An 18,480-nucleotide genomic window follows, 5' to 3' on the forward strand; every position below is an offset into this window, starting at 1 on the left:
TTCAAATGCAACAGCAATATGCTCAGCGCAGTGGCCCTCCTGGTATCACTCGCAGTGCACTTGCCTCGCCAATAGTGAAGTCTCCTCCTCCTGGTCTAGAGTCTGTTGCCAGAGCCGATATGAGTAACTGGGCTTCACAGCAACAATCACCATTGCAGCAAAGACAACAGCATTCGTCAAGAATGAACAGTTGGAGCAGTGATAGTACTAGCCATATTAGCAATTCAGGATTAGGAGCAAATCAAGAGCCTACTCAAGATGTATTTGGTGCATCGTTGAAGACTGGCACAGCATCCCCTCTTACAAAAAATAGAGGTAATAGAATTATTGAATATTTTCTTGGTCGGAATAATTATATCGCCAGAAGGTGTCGATTTTGACTCTTTTTCGTGTGTTTTCGATATTTTTAGGCTCACTCAACTCCATGGCCTTCCCGGACCCAGCAATCATGTTCGCTCGTATCTCTTCGGCAGGACCTGCCAAGGCATCGCTTGTTGAGGCTCTCCAAACCCCTCCTGGTAGCTTCCGTATGACTGCGTCTCAGGATGGGTTACGGTCGCTCAACAATGAAGGCATGTCAGGTGCGTTTTACGGAGTATCGAATCGGAGCGCTATGATGGATGGCGCCATAAACTTGAAATGGAATGAGCACAGTAATTAATCAATCGACATTGATGATTATGGAGGATACAAAGAAGGCATTGACAGCATGACTGGACGAGGATGAGTTTTATGATATTGAGATAATGGAGAAGAGAAGAGATACAGAATTGAATAAGATGTGTCTGCACACCTTCCCATGCCCTGCGACATACAAACAGGACATGGGAAGGTGTGTTGAAGCACATTGTCTTTCCAAATTACCTTTACATATATCTTTAGCAATATCTTCAACTCACCTTTTTGTACTCTCGTTCTTCTATTTGCACTTAGATCGAGTCAGTGATAATGATAAAATGAGCGAAACCCAGACCATCCTGCAGAAGCAACTACCAACGAGACAATCAACCCCAGATTCACCTTCATCCTTACAGAACATTCCTCCAGGCTCTAAGCGCAAGGAGATTAAATCTGTTAAGGGTGTATTGAATTCTGGTATGAACGCACCTTTGAATGGAGGATCAAGATCTCGTCCTCCCTCAACCCCAGGTTCTCCTCTTGTGGAGTATCGTATGCAACTCTTTGGACAGCAACAACAGCAACAGCAACAACAACAGACAGCGCCAGGCGAATCGTCTCTAGTAAATGGACTTTCCTCAGCCGCTGCTCGATCCGCTAAAGTCAAATCAGATCTGCTAATGGGTCTAAACTCACCCAATATCCGACCCGATCGTTTTTCTACTACAACTATGAAGGATACATCTGAATCTACCCAGCAACAGGGCATTAAGATGGCCAATGGCCACGGTGGATTTTACGCATCGAGCAGCCCTTATATCTCTAACAGCTATTCTAATAACGCGAATGGCTATGGTAGTAACCCGACCACTGGCGCTGCTTCTGGGCCTCCCCCAGGCTTTGGCAACTCTGCATCTGGATCTGGTAATAATAGCCCTTATTTGATGTCGACTCTATTGGGTCGCGTACAGGAAAATAACTCTAATAAGCCTTTGGACGTGGCCAGTATGATGAGCGCGCTAGATTTCTTTGGTCCTGGTCAAGCAAGCTCGCTAATGATGTCACCTAACTGGAATCTGGCAAACGGAACCAACATGAACGACAATAACTTTGGTGGCAATGGAAGCAGTGGCCAGTCACACTTAATAAACGGCGGGGCTCTGAGCGTTGGGAGCGATGAATCGAACGGCAATACCATAGTTAATACCAATAATAACAATAGCAACAATCATGCCAAGAATGCTAACGATGATAATAGCGACAATACGAATAATGACACCATCACATCGGCGAGCGCACACAGTGTTGAGGATTTAGAGCTTCAGGTCATTAACGCCAAGATGGAGACTCAAATGTTGGAAAATCAGTTGAACGCTGTCATCAAGCGCAACCGTCGCAAGCTGTATGCTTGATATATTAATGAATGAAGGAAACCGAAACTATCCACAATATTGTAGAATAAAATAAAGAAGATTAGATAGATGTCTTGTTCAAAAAAAAAAAAAAAAAAAAAAAAAAAACTGAGCTATGTTTCGTGCTGTTTCTGAGAACAACAGCTATTATGGGAGGCTCGATCGTAGGTTGGCATCAAAAAAAGTGACAGCACTGGAGTATTATCATCGACACCAACACCACATGACATCAACTTTCCGCTTCAGTTTTGAAATTCCGCAATAACAACTACTTCCATCGCCTCAGTCCAAGGAAACTGATGGTCTTAATAGGGGAAGCAATAACAGCAACAACTCATAACGGTCGCTGCAACAGTGTTAAGGAAACAGATCTGTCGCCATCATCTTTATCATAGCCGTACTCATTAACACTGCCATCATTATCACTATCTTCATCTCCATCGTCACCATCAATGGGACCGATCCGTAGAAGAATATTCATATTATCAATATTACCAACCTGTGTTTCAAGGGAACAGGTTGTCCTTGGTTTCAGCATTAGCAGCGGCAGCATAGGCACCAACATCTTAACCATATAATTATGTCATAACAGCAAATACCCGCGAAGACACCACAACTACCACCGCCTTCATTAACATCAGAGGCAACACGGCTAACGCAACTACCCACAATGTCAATAAAGTTGAAACTTTTTCGACTGTTACTTATTATTCCTACACTTTCGATCTCTACTCTCTCTATTCCCTTCTCTGCATTGTTAGATGGCAGAGACCAAGAACAAGCCGAACACAAATAAAACTGAGGACAAGATTTTAAAGAGGAACATGAGTTAAATCAAAAACTGAGAAACTCCGCAAGCGGAATCACCGGCCGTAGTCACCCACATCTTCAAACTCTCTTCTAAACTTGAACAAAACACTCCACAATCAGGTTCTAGTTCTGATACAATATTTGGAGAGCGGGAAGCGCTGGATTAAGAAGCGGACAATAAGTATATATTAGAAAGGAGTAAAAAGGAACAAGATCAAGGGCAGGGTGGTAGAGTAGCAATACTCGTGGTGTACTTAAATAGTGATCTTTTTCGGTTTGAGTGTTTTGGATTCAAAGTGCTTTCCTACATGAACAATCTATTACCTTTTCCCTCTCTCATCTAACGTTCGTATTGCTGCTGAAGTTTTCCGCAAATATCATCTTACCTTAAATAAAGGAAGTAACAGTAATAATCCCAAAATCAAACATCGTCAAAGTTGCTCGTTCGTTAAACTTAGCAAAATAGCGATTTTGCCTCTAATGGTGGCCATAATGAAAGCCACCTGCTGTATCGAAACATTCATATCGCTACTATTTTATTATTGTTCTTTCTTCAAGACAGTTGACAAAACATATCAACTGCTGCTTCTTGGATGGTGCGGATAGGTTTGAAGCCAATTTTCTCCCTGATCATACAAAGAGCGTGCGGAGGAAATTATTAAGAATGATGTCAAACTTACCCGATTTGATCATTTTAACAATTAGAAGACACTTCCCCATCCCTTTTTCACCTCTTCTTCTCTTCCCATTCCCTCCACTGAATACTTTTACTCGTGAGCTTTGGAAGCAGTTTACCTCCCTTAATAGAAAAAGTGGTTTTGAGAAATGTAAATCACGGGAGCTTAGGAAAGTGGTTCGCGTTTCTCTTGCAAAGCCTTATAAAGGAGTTAAGAGCCATTGCATGGTCCTTGGTATTGTTCAGCTATTCGGGAGGTTTTTTATTAACCTCTCTCTGACGTTTTCCCCGTTAAAAAAAAAAAAAAAAAAAAAAAAAGATAACGGAACACGATACGTCAAACCACCTCCTCGTGGGTGCGCTCCGAACAACCTCTTTTCCCTCTGTTGGTTATACATGGCTAGCAATCAAAAAGATGACTAAGCATCTGGCTCAGATTAGCTTAGAGTGTATTGGTAGAAGCATTTGTAGCAATAAAAAGAGCTTATTATTTATTATACATATTTTAGTCAAGCTGTTCTGTGTTAGAGGTTGACTTTTTTTTCCCCTCACCTCTTGGCAAAATAAAGTTTACCGCATGTCACAGTCGCGGAACCTTCAATTTTAGAACTCCATCTGCCAGTTTACCAGAGTCTGTTCCTTCTGTATGGTTCAGATATATCAAGTTGGTGGTTCATGGCGTATGGGTATACGTTGTCAATACGCTGTATGCTGTCCTCAATGTTTTGATGAAGCGCATATGCCCCCGCTGAAGCTGTCGTTTTTACGAACTATAATCGATAAAAGTGCGTCCAACCTAACCTTATTCTTCCTTCACACAAAACGAGCAAGACAAACAGGCAAGCATCCATGGAAGATGTGGTCATTTAAAATAAAAAAAGGCTTCTTTATTCCTCAAAAGGACCAAACCAATCATATATAGCTGATAGCCCAAGTGACTTTTCAATCATTTAACAACCAGATGACGAATATTTCAGGCCTATATCCATACTGTGATTAGAAACAAGACTAAAACTCAAGTACATATATTTAATTATCGATGTTGAGCGATGAAGGGTATTACTAACTTTTCTAATTCCGGCTATGGTTGAATCAAGTGACATCAGTATATCATGTTAAGCGTTTTGTAGAGACCTAGATGACGTGATCTTCTTCGACTGTATTGCAAGAGGATGCTTCATGGATCCAGTTGACGACAATCTTCGCGAGGCCGCTATAATCCTTATTGTATCGACGATATACAAATGTGTTTGGCGTGCTATCGCTCACCATGGTATCAAGCATGTCTTCTACAGCCGGTGAGATTTCCTCCAGTGTATAACCAGAGTATAAAATCATTGAATGTGTCTAGCAATTCATGCGTCCCCATGTCATAACGAAAGCATGTATAAGCCATAGAGCCCATTTTCAATCTGTATAACATTGATAATATCAATAATATTAACGTACCCACTCTGTCCGGCCCATCATCCAGCGGCTAATATATACTGCAGCTGCAGCTTGAAGCGATGGCTTATAGATGAGAAATCGGGGGTCTAGTAGGACTAGTTCAAGGATGAACCTGGTGATGGACCTAACATAGATAATGTCATCATTGTCCCCGTCTCCACGTAAGCATCTCCGCAAGAAAGGCAATGGTCCTGGCCAACCAACCCTGTAGTCGAGCAACCGTAGGATTTCGCGCTCATAAAGCTGAAAATCGGTGACTTCTACTTGGTATCCAAACTGACCCATAAGCCTAGTATACTCTCTCAATCGCATACATCCAACACGCTGCTCGAACTTAGCGGCAATCAATAAGCAAACGAAGGAAGTTATAACGAGGACCATCTTATTGTCGTGAAACTTTCGTGAAATTTTGTTTAAAACTCGGTCAAACAGATTGACGCCGAGGAATAGGGGTTCAGGGAGGATACGCATTTTCATACGTGTCTCTGTCATAATCTCGATGCAGTGCATCCTGTGAGCCCACGCAGACTCTGGCATCCGCTCCAGATATCCAATATCTGGCTGGAGAGTAGTCTGGGAGGAAATATAAAAGAAGTTCGTTTATATTTGTTTGCACACCTGGGAGGCAGAGTCATACATCAATAGCTTACCTCCATCTCACGGCAGTGGCTAAAGATTTCATCCTCATACTCCATCATCAAGGTCTGGTCATGGCTGGGGTCTCTGTCCATAGTTGTGGAATTAGTTCGTGAATCAGAGGTCATGGCCCGCCTCTGCTTTTCCTGGAGTCCGATATTCTCACAATTGGTGATTGGGGCTAAGTGTGATATGGGCATATTTGAGTTCGTAGCGCTCTTCTGCGCCGTAGAGACTTCATCTTCCCTGCTTCTACCTACGTGTTGCTCGCGCGCTAGTACCTTGATATGCGCCGCCCCTTGGCTGGTTACAACAGGATGTGTTGCTTTGTTAGGCGTTCGACCAACTGAGGGGGCCACACCTTTGGGGTTGTATTGTTCACTGCTGCTTGTCCTCCGCCTCTTGTCATAGCTTCCTCCCGCACAACCAGCCTTTGAGGGGCCTACTGAGCTGACGTCCACTTTTTCCCCTTGCTTTCCCCCGTTAGAGGGTTCTGGTCTCCTAGATTCATTTGGCTGCTCATCATCCCTGTCATGCTTGCGTTTCTTGTCTACTACGTCGACTTGGACAACTTGTTCGGATTGTGTATCGAATGACGTCGATGCCCGTTTAAGCACTGAATTTGCCTCTGGGACTGCATGACTGTGGGTAATATTTGGATTTCGGATACGTTTATTGCTCATGGGCTGTTCATGTTGTATCTTCAAGGCATCTCTTTCAACTGCTGTAGTCACCATGCTCAAAGTGCTGTTGTTATGTGACGCAACTGGCTTGGATGCAGTGAAAGGAAGAACTGACTCAATAAGTTGACCACCATTCATGGCCAATTCGTTACTTGAAGTTGCTCGAGAGAACGAGGCTCGAGTTGTTGATGCTCTAGAAGCAGCTAAATTACAAGCAGGGGCTGAGGAAATCTGATCTCTGGGATCAGTTGGGTATTTGATTGGAGCCTTTACAAAATTCACTTCAGCGTCGCCACGACAGCTTTGAGCTTGTTGGTCTCCGCTCGTATGGATACTTCGTGTCTTGGATGGTTGTAGTGGATCAGCAATCTCGTTTTTCAACCTAGCTTTCTCTGAGTCCGCCTGATTGATAACCAAGATTAAAAAGGAAATAGCTTATTGTTAAGACCGCGTATATCATCTTCGTACATGGAACTACAATGCTCGCTCTAACATTAAAAAAAAAAAAAATAAGCTCACTAATTTTCACTCTACCTTACTCTGCTCTATATTCTCTTTATTATTTCGGGCTACTGTGCGAGCTGTGCTTTGTAAGCCAGGAGGTTTTTTATTGAGAACCATATTTATATTTTTCGGAGGTGTGCAAACGTTAAAGAAGGTAAAAAAATATAGTGGATTTGTACAAGCGAGTTTGACCAAGTTTCTGCAAGGAGCAATAAGCACACTAGCAAGCAAAACAAAGCAGGAGCTACAACTGCTAGTGCAGAGGGAATTAAAGAGAGCTTGATAGCGAAGCAGGGTCTAAGCAAAGGTTGTGGATTAAAGAAAAAGTAGAAAAATTATGATTTATCACACTACCCACGTGCAAACATTCCGAGGCACTTGTTCCCGCCACCAAAATGAGACGTTAATAAAGATCTGTGTAGCACTGAAAAAAATCAGTTCCACAGATCCATCAACATCAATGGTTCACATGTACAGATTCACTCACAGGATGATTGAGGTCATCCAGGATGACAATGCTCAGGACAATAAGACAGTAGTGCCTGCGGAGGTCACTCTTGCTAATCTGACAATGTTTTCAACTGTCCTCTTCATGACAGAATTCCACAAGATGGGCATGGGAGACTCTGTAGACATTTCAAAGACGTGCAACATGTCTGAATGGCATCGTCGTCTGTACGCAGGAACAAGGAAACAAGCTTCAAATACCAGTCGTGAGGACGAGGACGAGTACATTGATATCCTTACTTTGCTACCAAAGCCAATCCCAGAGGCTGGGGTAATTTATGCCACTACATCCAAAAGTCCAAATGATGCATCTGACAAAGAAAAATTCACTTCGTTCCTGTTTGCTCATCACAAACAATCCATTGCTCAAACAATCCCATCATTGCCATCACAAGGAGCTTCTATTGATAAGCTGTCACCCGAAACTCAGGCGTTGATATCTAAGCTGGGTGTCACACATATCTGGCTGTGTGGATCAGACCCAGAGCAGCGACGACATGGTCTCATGGTCCAATGTCTGAACCAGCTTGAAAAAGACGTTTATACATGGAAGTCTTCCGGACAGGCTTCTGGCATAATAACTGTTCATACGATCCCTCAAGCGTTCCCAGGAATGGTTCACTTCTTGACAAAAAACGAATTTCAAGGCGGTGACAAGGTAGTTGGCGGCGATGCTGGGAAAGTTCTCTTTTGGAAGGAAGTGTAGTAAGATACAGTCAGAAAGATCATTAATTCCAAAAAAAAAAAAAAAAAAAAAAAAAAAATTGCACAAATTAAGTAGAATAACTAATATTTGATAAATACAGTATCGAATACAAATGATAGCAGAGGAGTGGGCTTAGGTGCAAAGATAGAATGAAGTGATGCCAGAATAGTCAAAAGGAAGACATAAAGCATTCTTATAGACTATGTTTCGCTTGTATATACGGCCTACCCCCAAATACTGACATTGGAAGACAGCAGCGGCCTACCCTTCACAGTCCATTAGTTACATTGAAAGCAGCCTACCTTCTCTTCGTGGGAATGATGTAAGCATAAAAAACTATATTGAGAAGCTCAGAAATATGGGGAAAGCCCTAGATTCCTTCCTTCTATAGCAGCAACAATGTCATCAAGAAACATAGGTGGGATGCGAAAAGAGTCCGAACCGAAGAATACAAGATCACCGACAGCCTGCTCAAGATAGGGACGGGTCTTGCAAGTTTTCGCCTAATGCAAGGCTATCTTTGTTACACGAATCATTCCAATCATACTTCGTGAATACGAAAAGTACTCGCCCATTATTACAAAAAAAACGTGGCCGGCGGCCATGCGGCTTTAAGCAGTAGTTAAAACAGAGGTCGGCCAAGTTAGCCGTAGAAAAACCGTCAGCCATTACTTTTTTTGTCGTTATTATCACATTGTAACTAATCTTGCTCTTCTCCCTATGAGGCCCGATCTCTTGGGTACATCGTTGTATCGTTGTAGGTGTAAACGAATATTATACTTCAAAAAAAAAGTCCGATCTGTCAAGAATTTGTTAGTCAGGTTGAGATCCGTCGACTCTATTGCAGCAGCTGCAAGACATTTATGCACAGAGATGTCATAGCATGGCATAACATTTGGAGCGTTGTTCAAGACCATTTACTTTATCAAGAACAACCATCCTATCTTGTGTCAAACAAAAATAAGGATGGATGACGGAAATGTAGTTCACCATAGTTGACAATATCTGCGTGTCAGCTGTTTTCGATGACGTAATAAGGCCAAGATACTTCCGTTCTTCGTTCATTTGCATTGCAAGATTGCTCTCCTGCCCACTCCGTAATCGCAACATCCCACAAGAAATCCTTTCACTTGTTAAGTTTTCTATATCTACTTTTCAAGGAAACAGATACTATGAATGCACAGGGTAATAGCCTACTATAGGGTATTGAATTAAAGCAATTGTAATTTCATTTACCCATGGTGTAGTGCGGTGTTTTGGGATAACCGGAGGTAGCTGTGTCTTAGGTACAGTGAGGCAGGCCAACTCATAGTTATAGCTTCATTACCCATGGCGTAGGATGGCATTTTGGGCTTTGAAATTACAGTTAGTTTTAGGATTATTTACTGACTATTACGCTTTAGTCTCTGAACAGATTGATATAGCTGAGCAATATCCTGATGTCTTCCTTCCTAATCTTGCTGGCGTGGGATATTTCTTCTAGCTAAATATCCTGACTAAATCGAACTTTCGGGGTTATTATACTTATCGAAGAGAAGAAGGTGTCAAGAATTGGAGAACGGCCATTAAAGAATGGAATGGATGGACGAAACGTTTTCAAGTCTCTGATCATAAGCAGCTTAAGGTTCTAGCCCTGGATGAACCACAAAAATTCAGAAATAATTTGAAGGAAGGCAGCTGTAAGTACTTTTACGTTTTATGTTTAGCTTTCATTGGTGATAGATTTTAACCTAGCATATTTTTCAGCATCTTCAAATCTATTTTCTTCAAGCATTTTCCTAGAAAGTCCGACAGTAAACCGAATGACTGAGGAATATGAACAAATTTGCAGAGGATTTCCAATTACTCTGTCAACCAGTGTTCCTAACCGATTCGAATAAGCCTTATCCTGGAATGATTCGAATGACGCGAATGGATCGAATGGATCAAGTATCGAATGGATCGAGTGTCGAATAGTTCGAATGGTTCGAATAGGGGCACTGGATATTCTTTTATTTAGTTTATTACTGAGACCCTCAGGAAGAAAGGCAAAAGAGGAAAAAGAAAGGAAAGGAAAGAAAAAAAAAAAAAGGAGATGAAACATAATGAAAGGTAGCATTGTTACGCGTAGCGAAAGTACGGTCATTGTAATTTACGCCCAATCAAAAAAAAAAAAAAAAAAAAAAATTACTACAAACACAAGTTTAAGATTATCATTTCCTATTGTGCCAATGGTTCGAATGAATCGAATAGTATTCGAATTTTGATATCTATTCGAATGGTTCGAATAGGAGCACTGCTGTCAACAGGTACCAATATTGATGAACTCCTATTCCAATATACAAGGGATCTATAACATGAAGATCCGTTGCATTCGTTTGTCATATTCAAAAGGATAGAATGGAGTTTCATTCCAGAAGGTGATTTGAAGGAGTTCCAGGATCTTCTCGAGCAATCTGAGGGAAAGCGTGGTACATATTCTTTAAAAACATGGGAAGCAAATGTAATTTTGCGATTCAAAGGTAAATTTATAGTGAGTTGAGGTGACCTTTTTGTAAAAAAATTTACACTTGCTTTCTACGTCTAACTCAAGTCTATGAAGCACATAACAATGCGCTTCCAATGAATGAGTCTGAATCGTGGTATGTGAAGAACATTTGGAACATCTTGCTAGACTTGACTCATAGTACATTTGTGAAGGTATGTCCTGGAGATAAGAATTCGACCGCGTCTTCGAAAAGGAAAAACGTTGAACGGACTCTATCTACTGGATATGCTATTGGAAGAAAGGCAGATTCTATATTTCTTTCGAATCGACATCCATTCAAATTGGCGTTGTGAAGATAGGTAGGTTGGACAAAGGAGAAAACTCTACCAAGTCCTTAAAAGATGGCAGGAAGATATGTAAATTCCTGAAAGGCATGTCTGATCTGATTTGTAGCAGGCACCGCGACGCTCGAAGTGTAAGAGATGGGTTAGTATTGCACGGCATTATATTGTCAGGCCTGAGCATTACTTTTTTACTATTTGTATATGTTGGGGGACAGTTTCATAGATTATTTACTCATGAAGAGAAAGCTCTGACAGAGTCATGGAGCTATTCCAATACTATGAGTATCATCAGGGCATTCGTTCTTCTTGGAAAGCGACTGAAGGACACAGAAAAATATATTTATGAAAGCACTTCTACCACTGAAAATAACATTGAGGCTGAGTTACACGGCGCCTCAGTACCTGTATCGAAGGGATCAAGTATATCTACCGAGTTTCCTCCAACAATAACAACACCTTATAACAGTCCACCATCCTCTCTATTGTTAAAAAGATCTCGCGCTAGTAATCAGGCATTTACGGAGCAGTCATAACCTCTTCTCATTATCATTTTTTATTTGAATAAATTTTACGCTGGTCAATATCCAGCTACTTGCTATGGTCCATAAAACTACACCTACTCTACTTGACTCGTTGTCGATAGAAAGCACTTTTTTTTTTTTTTTTTTTTTTTTTTTTTTGGAGAGCATTCTGTAATTCTGTAATCTGAAGATATTAAGAAATGTGGGACGTCTCGGGTCTCCAATGTTGTCATAAGGATTATTTATTGTAATAAACAACAAGGCCATTGGTTCTTTTCTCTCCTTTTTTGTCTCCTCACTTCTTTACACGCACTCAATTACTCTGTTCGTTGATATAACCAGAAACTTCTGTATTTGTGGCTCACCCACGCAGTTACTTTCGTTGAAAAGGCCAAACCAAACTCAAAAGAATGGCTCCGACACATTCACCTCAAGAGACGAGGGCTCTAGCTTAGTCCCAGCGTTTTTAACAGGTGTTTTTTTTTTTTTTTTTTTTTTTTTTTTTTTTCCACCGGTGACTGATGATGGCGTGCGATAAATCCGTGTTGCAATTAACACAGCATCTTGTACATATTCTGTTTTTTGTTTCAACTTGGACATGTGATTTTGGTGAGGGCCGGTTAGTGAACTGATCGTACTCTTTGATTTTTGACTCTAGCTTGGCCCTCAAGGAATCAGTGAGTATTAAATAGTGGATGAAACGTTATGGCAACTGAATACTCGTCTGTGGTTATGATACGTTTCTCCAGCTGGTCAATGAGGCGATTGAGCTCGGCAGTCAGATTGAATTCTGGCTCGTGGCTGTCGCTATCTGTGGCCAAGGGAGCGACAGCCGCAACATAGCCGCTTATTGACGAACTAAAAACGATAGTCATGTCATTAATGAGCCCCAGTATATCTACTAGCTCATCACCCTGGCTCATCTCTTTGCTATTTAGTCGTAACGTCAGAAGTCTATCGTGATTAGCTGATTCAGCTTGGTTCGGTCCTGCGGCTGCGTCGATTATTAAGCTTTCAGTGGCTGGCATGGGTCCTCGGTGCCTTTTGAACATCGCTAGAATACTATCCCATTTGGTTACGACGTCAAGGACCACGGCCATTGGCGTACACGTTGGATCAATTTCTTCCTAGCATATCTTTAATGCCTGACCCAACTATGGGTGTTTACCTCGATCGCGCTACAATTTCAAGTCGGATATAGAGGTTCTTAACGTCATTCTCCATTCCCCATTCCCCCTTTCATGCGCTCCGCTCATTCCACTCGATGAGTCTTGCATCTTTGGACTTATTCAAGCATAATTGAAGACCCTAATAACACCGCATCCCAGTGAGGGACGGGTTACTGTCCACTGAATCTTGGTAAATGTTACAGCAAACCACGCGGAAGCCATTGATGAAGTGAGTCACTTAGTGCTATGGTGTCAACTAACTTTTGCTTTCCATACGCTAACTGCTTAACTCGCCTCACAGAAAAACGCAAGATAAACCAATCAATGAATAATATATATCTTAGATTTAAGGCGTCAGGATCGGTACCGGCTTCCTGGTGCTATTTTCATTCCTAACTCTTTAAATCATCCTTATAAAAATCTGAAACATAGGTCTACCATAGTGGCAATAAAAGAGTGCTAAGAAGAGAAAAGCACAGTCAGAAAGGAAATCTGAAAATGTTACATTGAAGAGCAATGTCCATCAATTGAGATGTGTGAGTGGAGTCTAAAGTCAGCATACGGGTATACTTTTTTCGTATAAGATACTAAGAAGTGACGATACGGAGGAAGGAGCGTTTGCAAGAGTGACTTAGATAAAAGTCAGCCGCTGTACAGTCACCTGAAACAAAGATTGGACAAAAAAATAAAATATTGAAATAGTTACGTAGGGAAGCGTTTCCTTCAATCTCTTTCCTTCCTGTTTTTCACATACAAACAGCTTGAGTAAACCACCATGGCGAGACACTTAGACATTGAGAATAAAGGTATCATCGTTGGAATGCACCTCGCGGGCATGAAGGCTGCGGAAATCGCATTGCAACGCGGTGTACCCCGAACCTCTGTTATTAATATTATCAGGGTGTACCAAGAAAGAGGCACCACTGCTTGCACTCCGATCCCAGGACGGCCCAAAGTACTAAGTGAACGGGACCTCAGGAGCATCGTTCGCCATACTAAGCAGAATAGAAGGTGTACTCTTAATGATATCACTAACCAATTGCCGAACAAAGTTTGCGAGAGGACAGTTGCGAAGGCATTGCATTCACTGGGTATTTTCAGCCGGATTGCAGTAAAAAAACCATTCTTAAAAGAAGGACATATAAAAAGGAGGCTGCAGTTTGTCAAAAAATATATGAGTTGGTCCATGGAAGACTGGAATCGGGTAGTTTGGACTGACGAATCATCATTTGAAGTTGGTAAGCATTTTCGTCAAATAAGAGTTTGGCGTAAAGTAGAGGAAAAGTACGATCATGATTGCCTCGCACCCACTTTCAAAAGTGGTAGAACAACTCTGATGGTCTGGGGGGCGTTCACAGCAACCAGAAAGTCTCGGTTGGTTGTATTTGAAAGAGGTCGTAAAGATGGACGGTGTTTCGTGGAAGATGTATATCAAGGCGAGCTAGCCAGATTTATGGCTGAGGTAGGGGATGGCATACTTATGGAGGATAATGCTCCAGTTCATACTTGTAAGATTGCAAAAGAATGGCGCGAAAAAAACAGCATCCCGAGGATTCCAGACTGGCCTTCATGCTCCCCAGATTTGAACCCTATTGAACATGTATGGTCACTTCTTGCGGATGCACTCGATAGGCGCGCTAAAGGGCCAAGAGATCTTCCCACTCTCACACGGGCTCTTATCGAAGAGTGGAATAATTTACCGCAAGAGAGGCTGGCCAGCCTTGTCGCTACCATGCCCGAAAGGCTGGAAGAAGTGAATGGGGTCGATGGTAGGAACACTCACTATTGAACCTACATGGCACTTTTGCTACTCTAACAATGCCGTCTTCAAAACCCCAATAAATAACAGTATTGACCTCTTTAGTGAGCATGTAAAATTTCATGTGTATTGATGAAGTCTTTATGTATGTTGCATATGAGCTGTTTGTCCAGGTTGTTCAAAAAAAAATCAAGAAAATCCATTTTGTCCAAACTTTATTTCAGGTGACTGTACATCGCTCCTCCATTTTGCTTTGTTGATTGACAAACTACATTCTGATACTAAAGAAAATATGACTTTTCATTACCCAGAAACAGCGCAGGAAGACCCTTCTATTGAAGCGCTGCGCAGAGAGTTGGCAGCTGTTTCGCTAGTGCTCAGAAACACACAACAGGATCTCAAGGATGTTGAAGATAACCTCGCATACATTCAAGCAGAGCGCAATACAGCACTATTCAGTCTCGCTGAGACCAAACTCGACCTGCAAAACGCCAGAGACGCTCTTGCCAATAGTGAGCGTGCACGCCGAGAGGCCAATCAGGATCGGGTCATTTCTCGCCCTTGTAAAGAGCAGGAAGTCTTTGTTATTTTAAAGTTTCAAAAGCCTCAACCATCACCTGTCGGAGGATTTCGCATCTTTGCACAGCAACGAAAGGTCGTTGACCGCAGACTGAAGCAATTCATTGCTGATAACCCTGAGCTGGATGCCGTTGATGTTGAGGAGTTGCGATTTGATCGTTCGCCGAGGGGAGAAAACGTCATTCAACATATGAGGCGCGATAAAGATGCCCCAATCAAGCTCAGTCGTCGCAACTTCATCCTCAAGGACGGCAAGACGGAGGATGAGATGGTTGAATATATCACACGAGTTTTCAACACCCATACCCAGGAGAACTAAACTGTCCAATAAAGTAATCTTGACATTTCACACAATTTCTTTTTAAAAAGATATTGTGCTGCTGAGGTAAATTGTATTTGTAATGGGTGTTCCCCAGCAATGTGTGTGTTCAGTAGGTGTGCTACGGAGCAGTTTAAGACATCGGTCAATGAGTGTTGTATTCACAACAGGAGGGTCGTCCCAATAATAATCCACCTCAACTCCGGTGAAACATTTATCCGGTGGGTAGACTTGCAAATGCATTCTGTAAAAGAAAAAAAAAATATTGGAAGTCTACCCACCGCCAAGCCTGGTTCGTGTGCATGCTTTTAATACATAATATTCTCATTGGAAGGTTTGGTGTCACTGGAGCCAGAGATTTGGAACTAACACCGCTTCTGGTCTGCATTTTTCCTCTATAATTCCTATGGAGATGAAGATGAAGGCAGCCTAGAAGGCGGTCATCCGAATCCAAGTAGTCACCCAAGATCCAAAGAATTGAGCAATATCCAGAAGTTGGCGAAAGGCGCATTGATATCGATGGAAAGATCTTTGAAATATATTTAAAAAAAGTATGCAGTTTGAGGTAGTGAGGGGGTTGATCTTGTAGTTTTAAACACGTTGATCCAATATAGTTGGACAGATAGCTCGAGAATGGCGGTACATGGCTCACTCCACTTCCACATCCAAGCCAAGATACCAAAGCTCAATTGCCATAACTATGATTCAGGATCTCATCGTCAGCATTGGAAGAGGTGAGTGAATTGTTTAAGAAGGCATCCTGCAGTTTGAAGATACTTCGTGCATGATCCATCTTGACTTTATAACTTGGAGTCAAAACCTGTACAAGAGTGGCGTTATTACCATCTGGATATTCAAAGCTGTCCTGTGTCCAATGGCTATGATGCGCCTCGGCGGTGATATTGCGCAATGCTACCATGCGTTTGATGTTGAGGAGCAAGCAGCACAGCTTGAATTGCAATGAAAAAGTGCTCTTCTCTGAGCTCTTCTCTGAGACTCTATTCACCACAGTGTTGCTGAATTTGTTGAAGGTGGTCTGCATTTCCCCAAAATAGCTTTCAATCCTTGAGCGAAAGCTGCCAAACATGTCGTTATATCTACTCTCGCTGTCTGTCAATGCAATTCCTTTGCATTTGCGGATTGGGCAGCTGAAATTTGACGATTTCAATATTCCACTGCCTGTTATAATGCCCTCAATATACTGTGTATAGCCACCATCTAGAGCAATGCAATCAAGGGGATGGATCTTCTTCTCAATAGCCATTCTAGAAAGCATGGTTCCATCATTAAAATCGCGGCATTTACCGGGCTGAGATACAAAAACAACCATACCATTAATATCGCAGCATACCTGCGTGCGGAATCCTGACTTTTTGAGTTTGTATGAATACATGCTAGCTTTATCTGCATTGATGTAAGCGACTCGGCTGTCATGACCATCGAGGTGCATCGTGATGTGTTGAATGACTCTGGATTCACATCCCGTGAAGAGAGCAAACGCAGCCTTATGCTTGAACACATACTTGCCAAATAGGCGGTCAGTTTCCCTTCTAAAACATGTGCCTCCCTGCCAAAAAAAGTCCTTATAGACATCATGAAACGAACTTTTGGGCAAGAATGCACCCATCTCACCAGTTGGAATACCTTTCAACAGCATATAAAGTATAAGCACGCCTTTCTCAGCATTCCTGTATGGGCCAGGATAAGGCCTCGTGCCAAAAATCACAGCCAGGAAAAAGTACACAGGAATGATGCCCAACTTGTTCTGTACAAAGTCTTTGATCTTTCGAATATCTTGTATATCTTTGATCTCAGTACGGTGGAATTTGTTCCGCTCCACAGTCGGCCATTCCTCGTACAGGAATCCCCACTGCATTGATAACAATTTGTCAAATTCTGCATCCATTATCAAATATCACCAGTACTTTTATTTGCCTCAATTCATTTTATTATGTTGCTATCTCTAATCATCGCATTTCAAATATTCGTACTGTATATTTTTATGTTAGAATTCTACAGTATAAAATTAGGTCGTTCTCACTTTTGGCTACCCGTGCACGGACCAGGCTTAGCGGTGGGTAGACTTCCAATATTTTTTTTTCTTTTATAGAATGCATTTGCAAGTCTACCCACCGGATAAACATTTTGCTGTGATTTAAACACACAATTTTTTTAAATATCAAAGGACATCTGCCGTAGTGAAGCAACCTTTGAGTAGTGCACCAGATGATATTTCGCACAGCGTTTGTTGACTCCCACAATCTTAACACCAAGCACATCATGTAAAATATTGTTTAGATACCCTAGTTGGTGTTTGAATATCCAATTATTGTGCGTTGGTTTCTTTCTATCCAGTGCTGTGCGAGTGTTATCCATTTCCTTCAAAACGCCTTCCCATATCCTTCTGATTCCTTCTTTGAGAGTCTGTGCTTGCACAGTATTACTGGCGAATACATCTGTGAATTCACATGATGTCATGATATCCGCTGCATATTGCAATTTGACATATCGCGAGCCTTCAAGATTGTGATGCACTTTGGTTTTTGGGCATAATCCTAGTCTAGCCTCCTCCCTTTGTCGGACAGCCTCTAGTCTATCTTCCAAAGTGGTGCTATTAGTGGTGTATAGAGAGCACAGGTTCTTGTAAACGCTTTTCTCTTTCTCATTATCATAATCCTTGACCCACTCAGGCGTCACAATGTCAGGTGTGGTTATATTGTAGGCTTTCATCAAGCGATATTTAGACACTGCATACTTATCTGCATGTGTGAGCTCAGGCAACTCGCACAACTCAATGAAATCCTCATAGGACAGGCTTCTTGCATTAGCTATCTGCTGATGGCGCTCATCTTTGATCCTAGCCAGTATTATTTTCTGGGACTTGATAATTGGATGGCCGATAATATTACTGAGTCCTGCTTGAAGAGAAACCGATCAAACCTCGGAGAAAAGTGACAATATCACATTCCTCTGTTTCATGGTCCCAGGCGACATACACGTCAAGCTTAAGATTCAGAAGCTCGTTATCAACAATGGTCAGAATGTTAAAGCAACACCTAGATATTTAAAACATGCGGGACAGTGTGTCATAAAAACTCACATCAATACCGCATATGCAGGAGGACCGCCGAGGTTCAAGCATGAAGAAAAGAGTCGAATGTCAATCAAGTGAAAGGAATTTTGTCTTGTAATGAAAATACCATATCTATTGAGTATTCTTTACAATCGTTCATCCTTTATGAACGAAGCCATCACTATCCACTTGCCCTTTAGACAAACGGGATGGCGCTTTTTAATCGGTCCTACACACACACCCAAATC

At 41.9% G+C, this 18,480-nt stretch overlaps 6 protein-coding genes across 6 annotated transcripts; 5 read left to right on the forward strand and 1 right to left on the reverse strand.

The window, feature by feature from the left end:
- The first annotated feature begins 563 nt into the window (after positions 1-563).
- BCR41DRAFT_128869 (hypothetical protein) lies at positions 564-2,106 on the forward strand. The gene has a single exon (XM_022019476.1). It carries the CDS (start codon positions 747-749, stop codon positions 2,028-2,030), a length of 1,284 nt encoding a protein of 427 aa, XP_021879387.1. The 5' UTR covers positions 564-746; the 3' UTR covers positions 2,031-2,106.
- Positions 2,107-3,504: 1,398 nt separating this feature from the next.
- Positions 3,505-4,268, forward strand: BCR41DRAFT_372408 (hypothetical protein; the record flags this gene model as incomplete). The annotated part of the gene is made up of 2 exons (XM_022026679.1): positions 3,505-3,773; positions 4,031-4,268. The coding sequence occupies 2 exons, from the start codon at positions 3,505-3,507 to the stop codon at positions 4,266-4,268; spliced, it is 507 nt and encodes a 168-aa protein (XP_021879388.1).
- A 688-nt stretch (positions 4,269-4,956) lies between these two features.
- BCR41DRAFT_308622 (cyclin-like protein) lies at positions 4,957-5,696 on the reverse strand (the record flags this gene model as incomplete). Its single annotated transcript, XM_022020923.1, has 2 exons — positions 4,957-5,538; positions 5,616-5,696. 2 exons carry the CDS (start codon positions 5,694-5,696, stop codon positions 4,957-4,959), a joined length of 663 nt encoding a protein of 220 aa, XP_021879389.1.
- Positions 5,697-7,215: 1,519 nt separating this feature from the next.
- BCR41DRAFT_357578 (hypothetical protein) lies at positions 7,216-8,017 on the forward strand. Its single transcript, XM_022024926.1, has one exon. The coding sequence runs from the start codon at positions 7,249-7,251 to the stop codon at positions 7,999-8,001; it is 753 nt and encodes a 250-aa protein (XP_021879390.1). The 5' UTR covers positions 7,216-7,248; the 3' UTR covers positions 8,002-8,017.
- A 1,799-nt stretch (positions 8,018-9,816) lies between these two features.
- On the forward strand, positions 9,817-11,345 carry BCR41DRAFT_372411 (hypothetical protein; the record flags this gene model as incomplete). The annotated part of the gene is made up of 5 exons (XM_022026680.1): positions 9,817-9,930; positions 10,184-10,289; positions 10,344-10,502; positions 10,574-10,680; positions 10,767-11,345. The coding sequence occupies 5 exons, from the start codon at positions 9,817-9,819 to the stop codon at positions 11,343-11,345; spliced, it is 1,065 nt and encodes a 354-aa protein (XP_021879391.1).
- A 3,208-nt stretch (positions 11,346-14,553) lies between these two features.
- On the forward strand, positions 14,554-15,159 carry BCR41DRAFT_387989 (hypothetical protein; the record flags this gene model as incomplete). Its single annotated transcript, XM_022027951.1, has 1 exon — positions 14,554-15,159. One exon carries the CDS (start codon positions 14,554-14,556, stop codon positions 15,157-15,159), a length of 606 nt encoding a protein of 201 aa, XP_021879392.1.
- Between the last annotated feature and the right edge of the window lie 3,321 nt (positions 15,160-18,480).

This window comes from Lobosporangium transversale (genome assembly GCF_002105155.1).
Source record: "Lobosporangium transversale strain NRRL 3116 chromosome Unknown BCR41scaffold_30, whole genome shotgun sequence".
In the NCBI taxonomy this organism is placed as follows: Eukaryota; Fungi; Mortierellomycota; class Mortierellomycetes; order Mortierellales; family Mortierellaceae; genus Lobosporangium; species Lobosporangium transversale.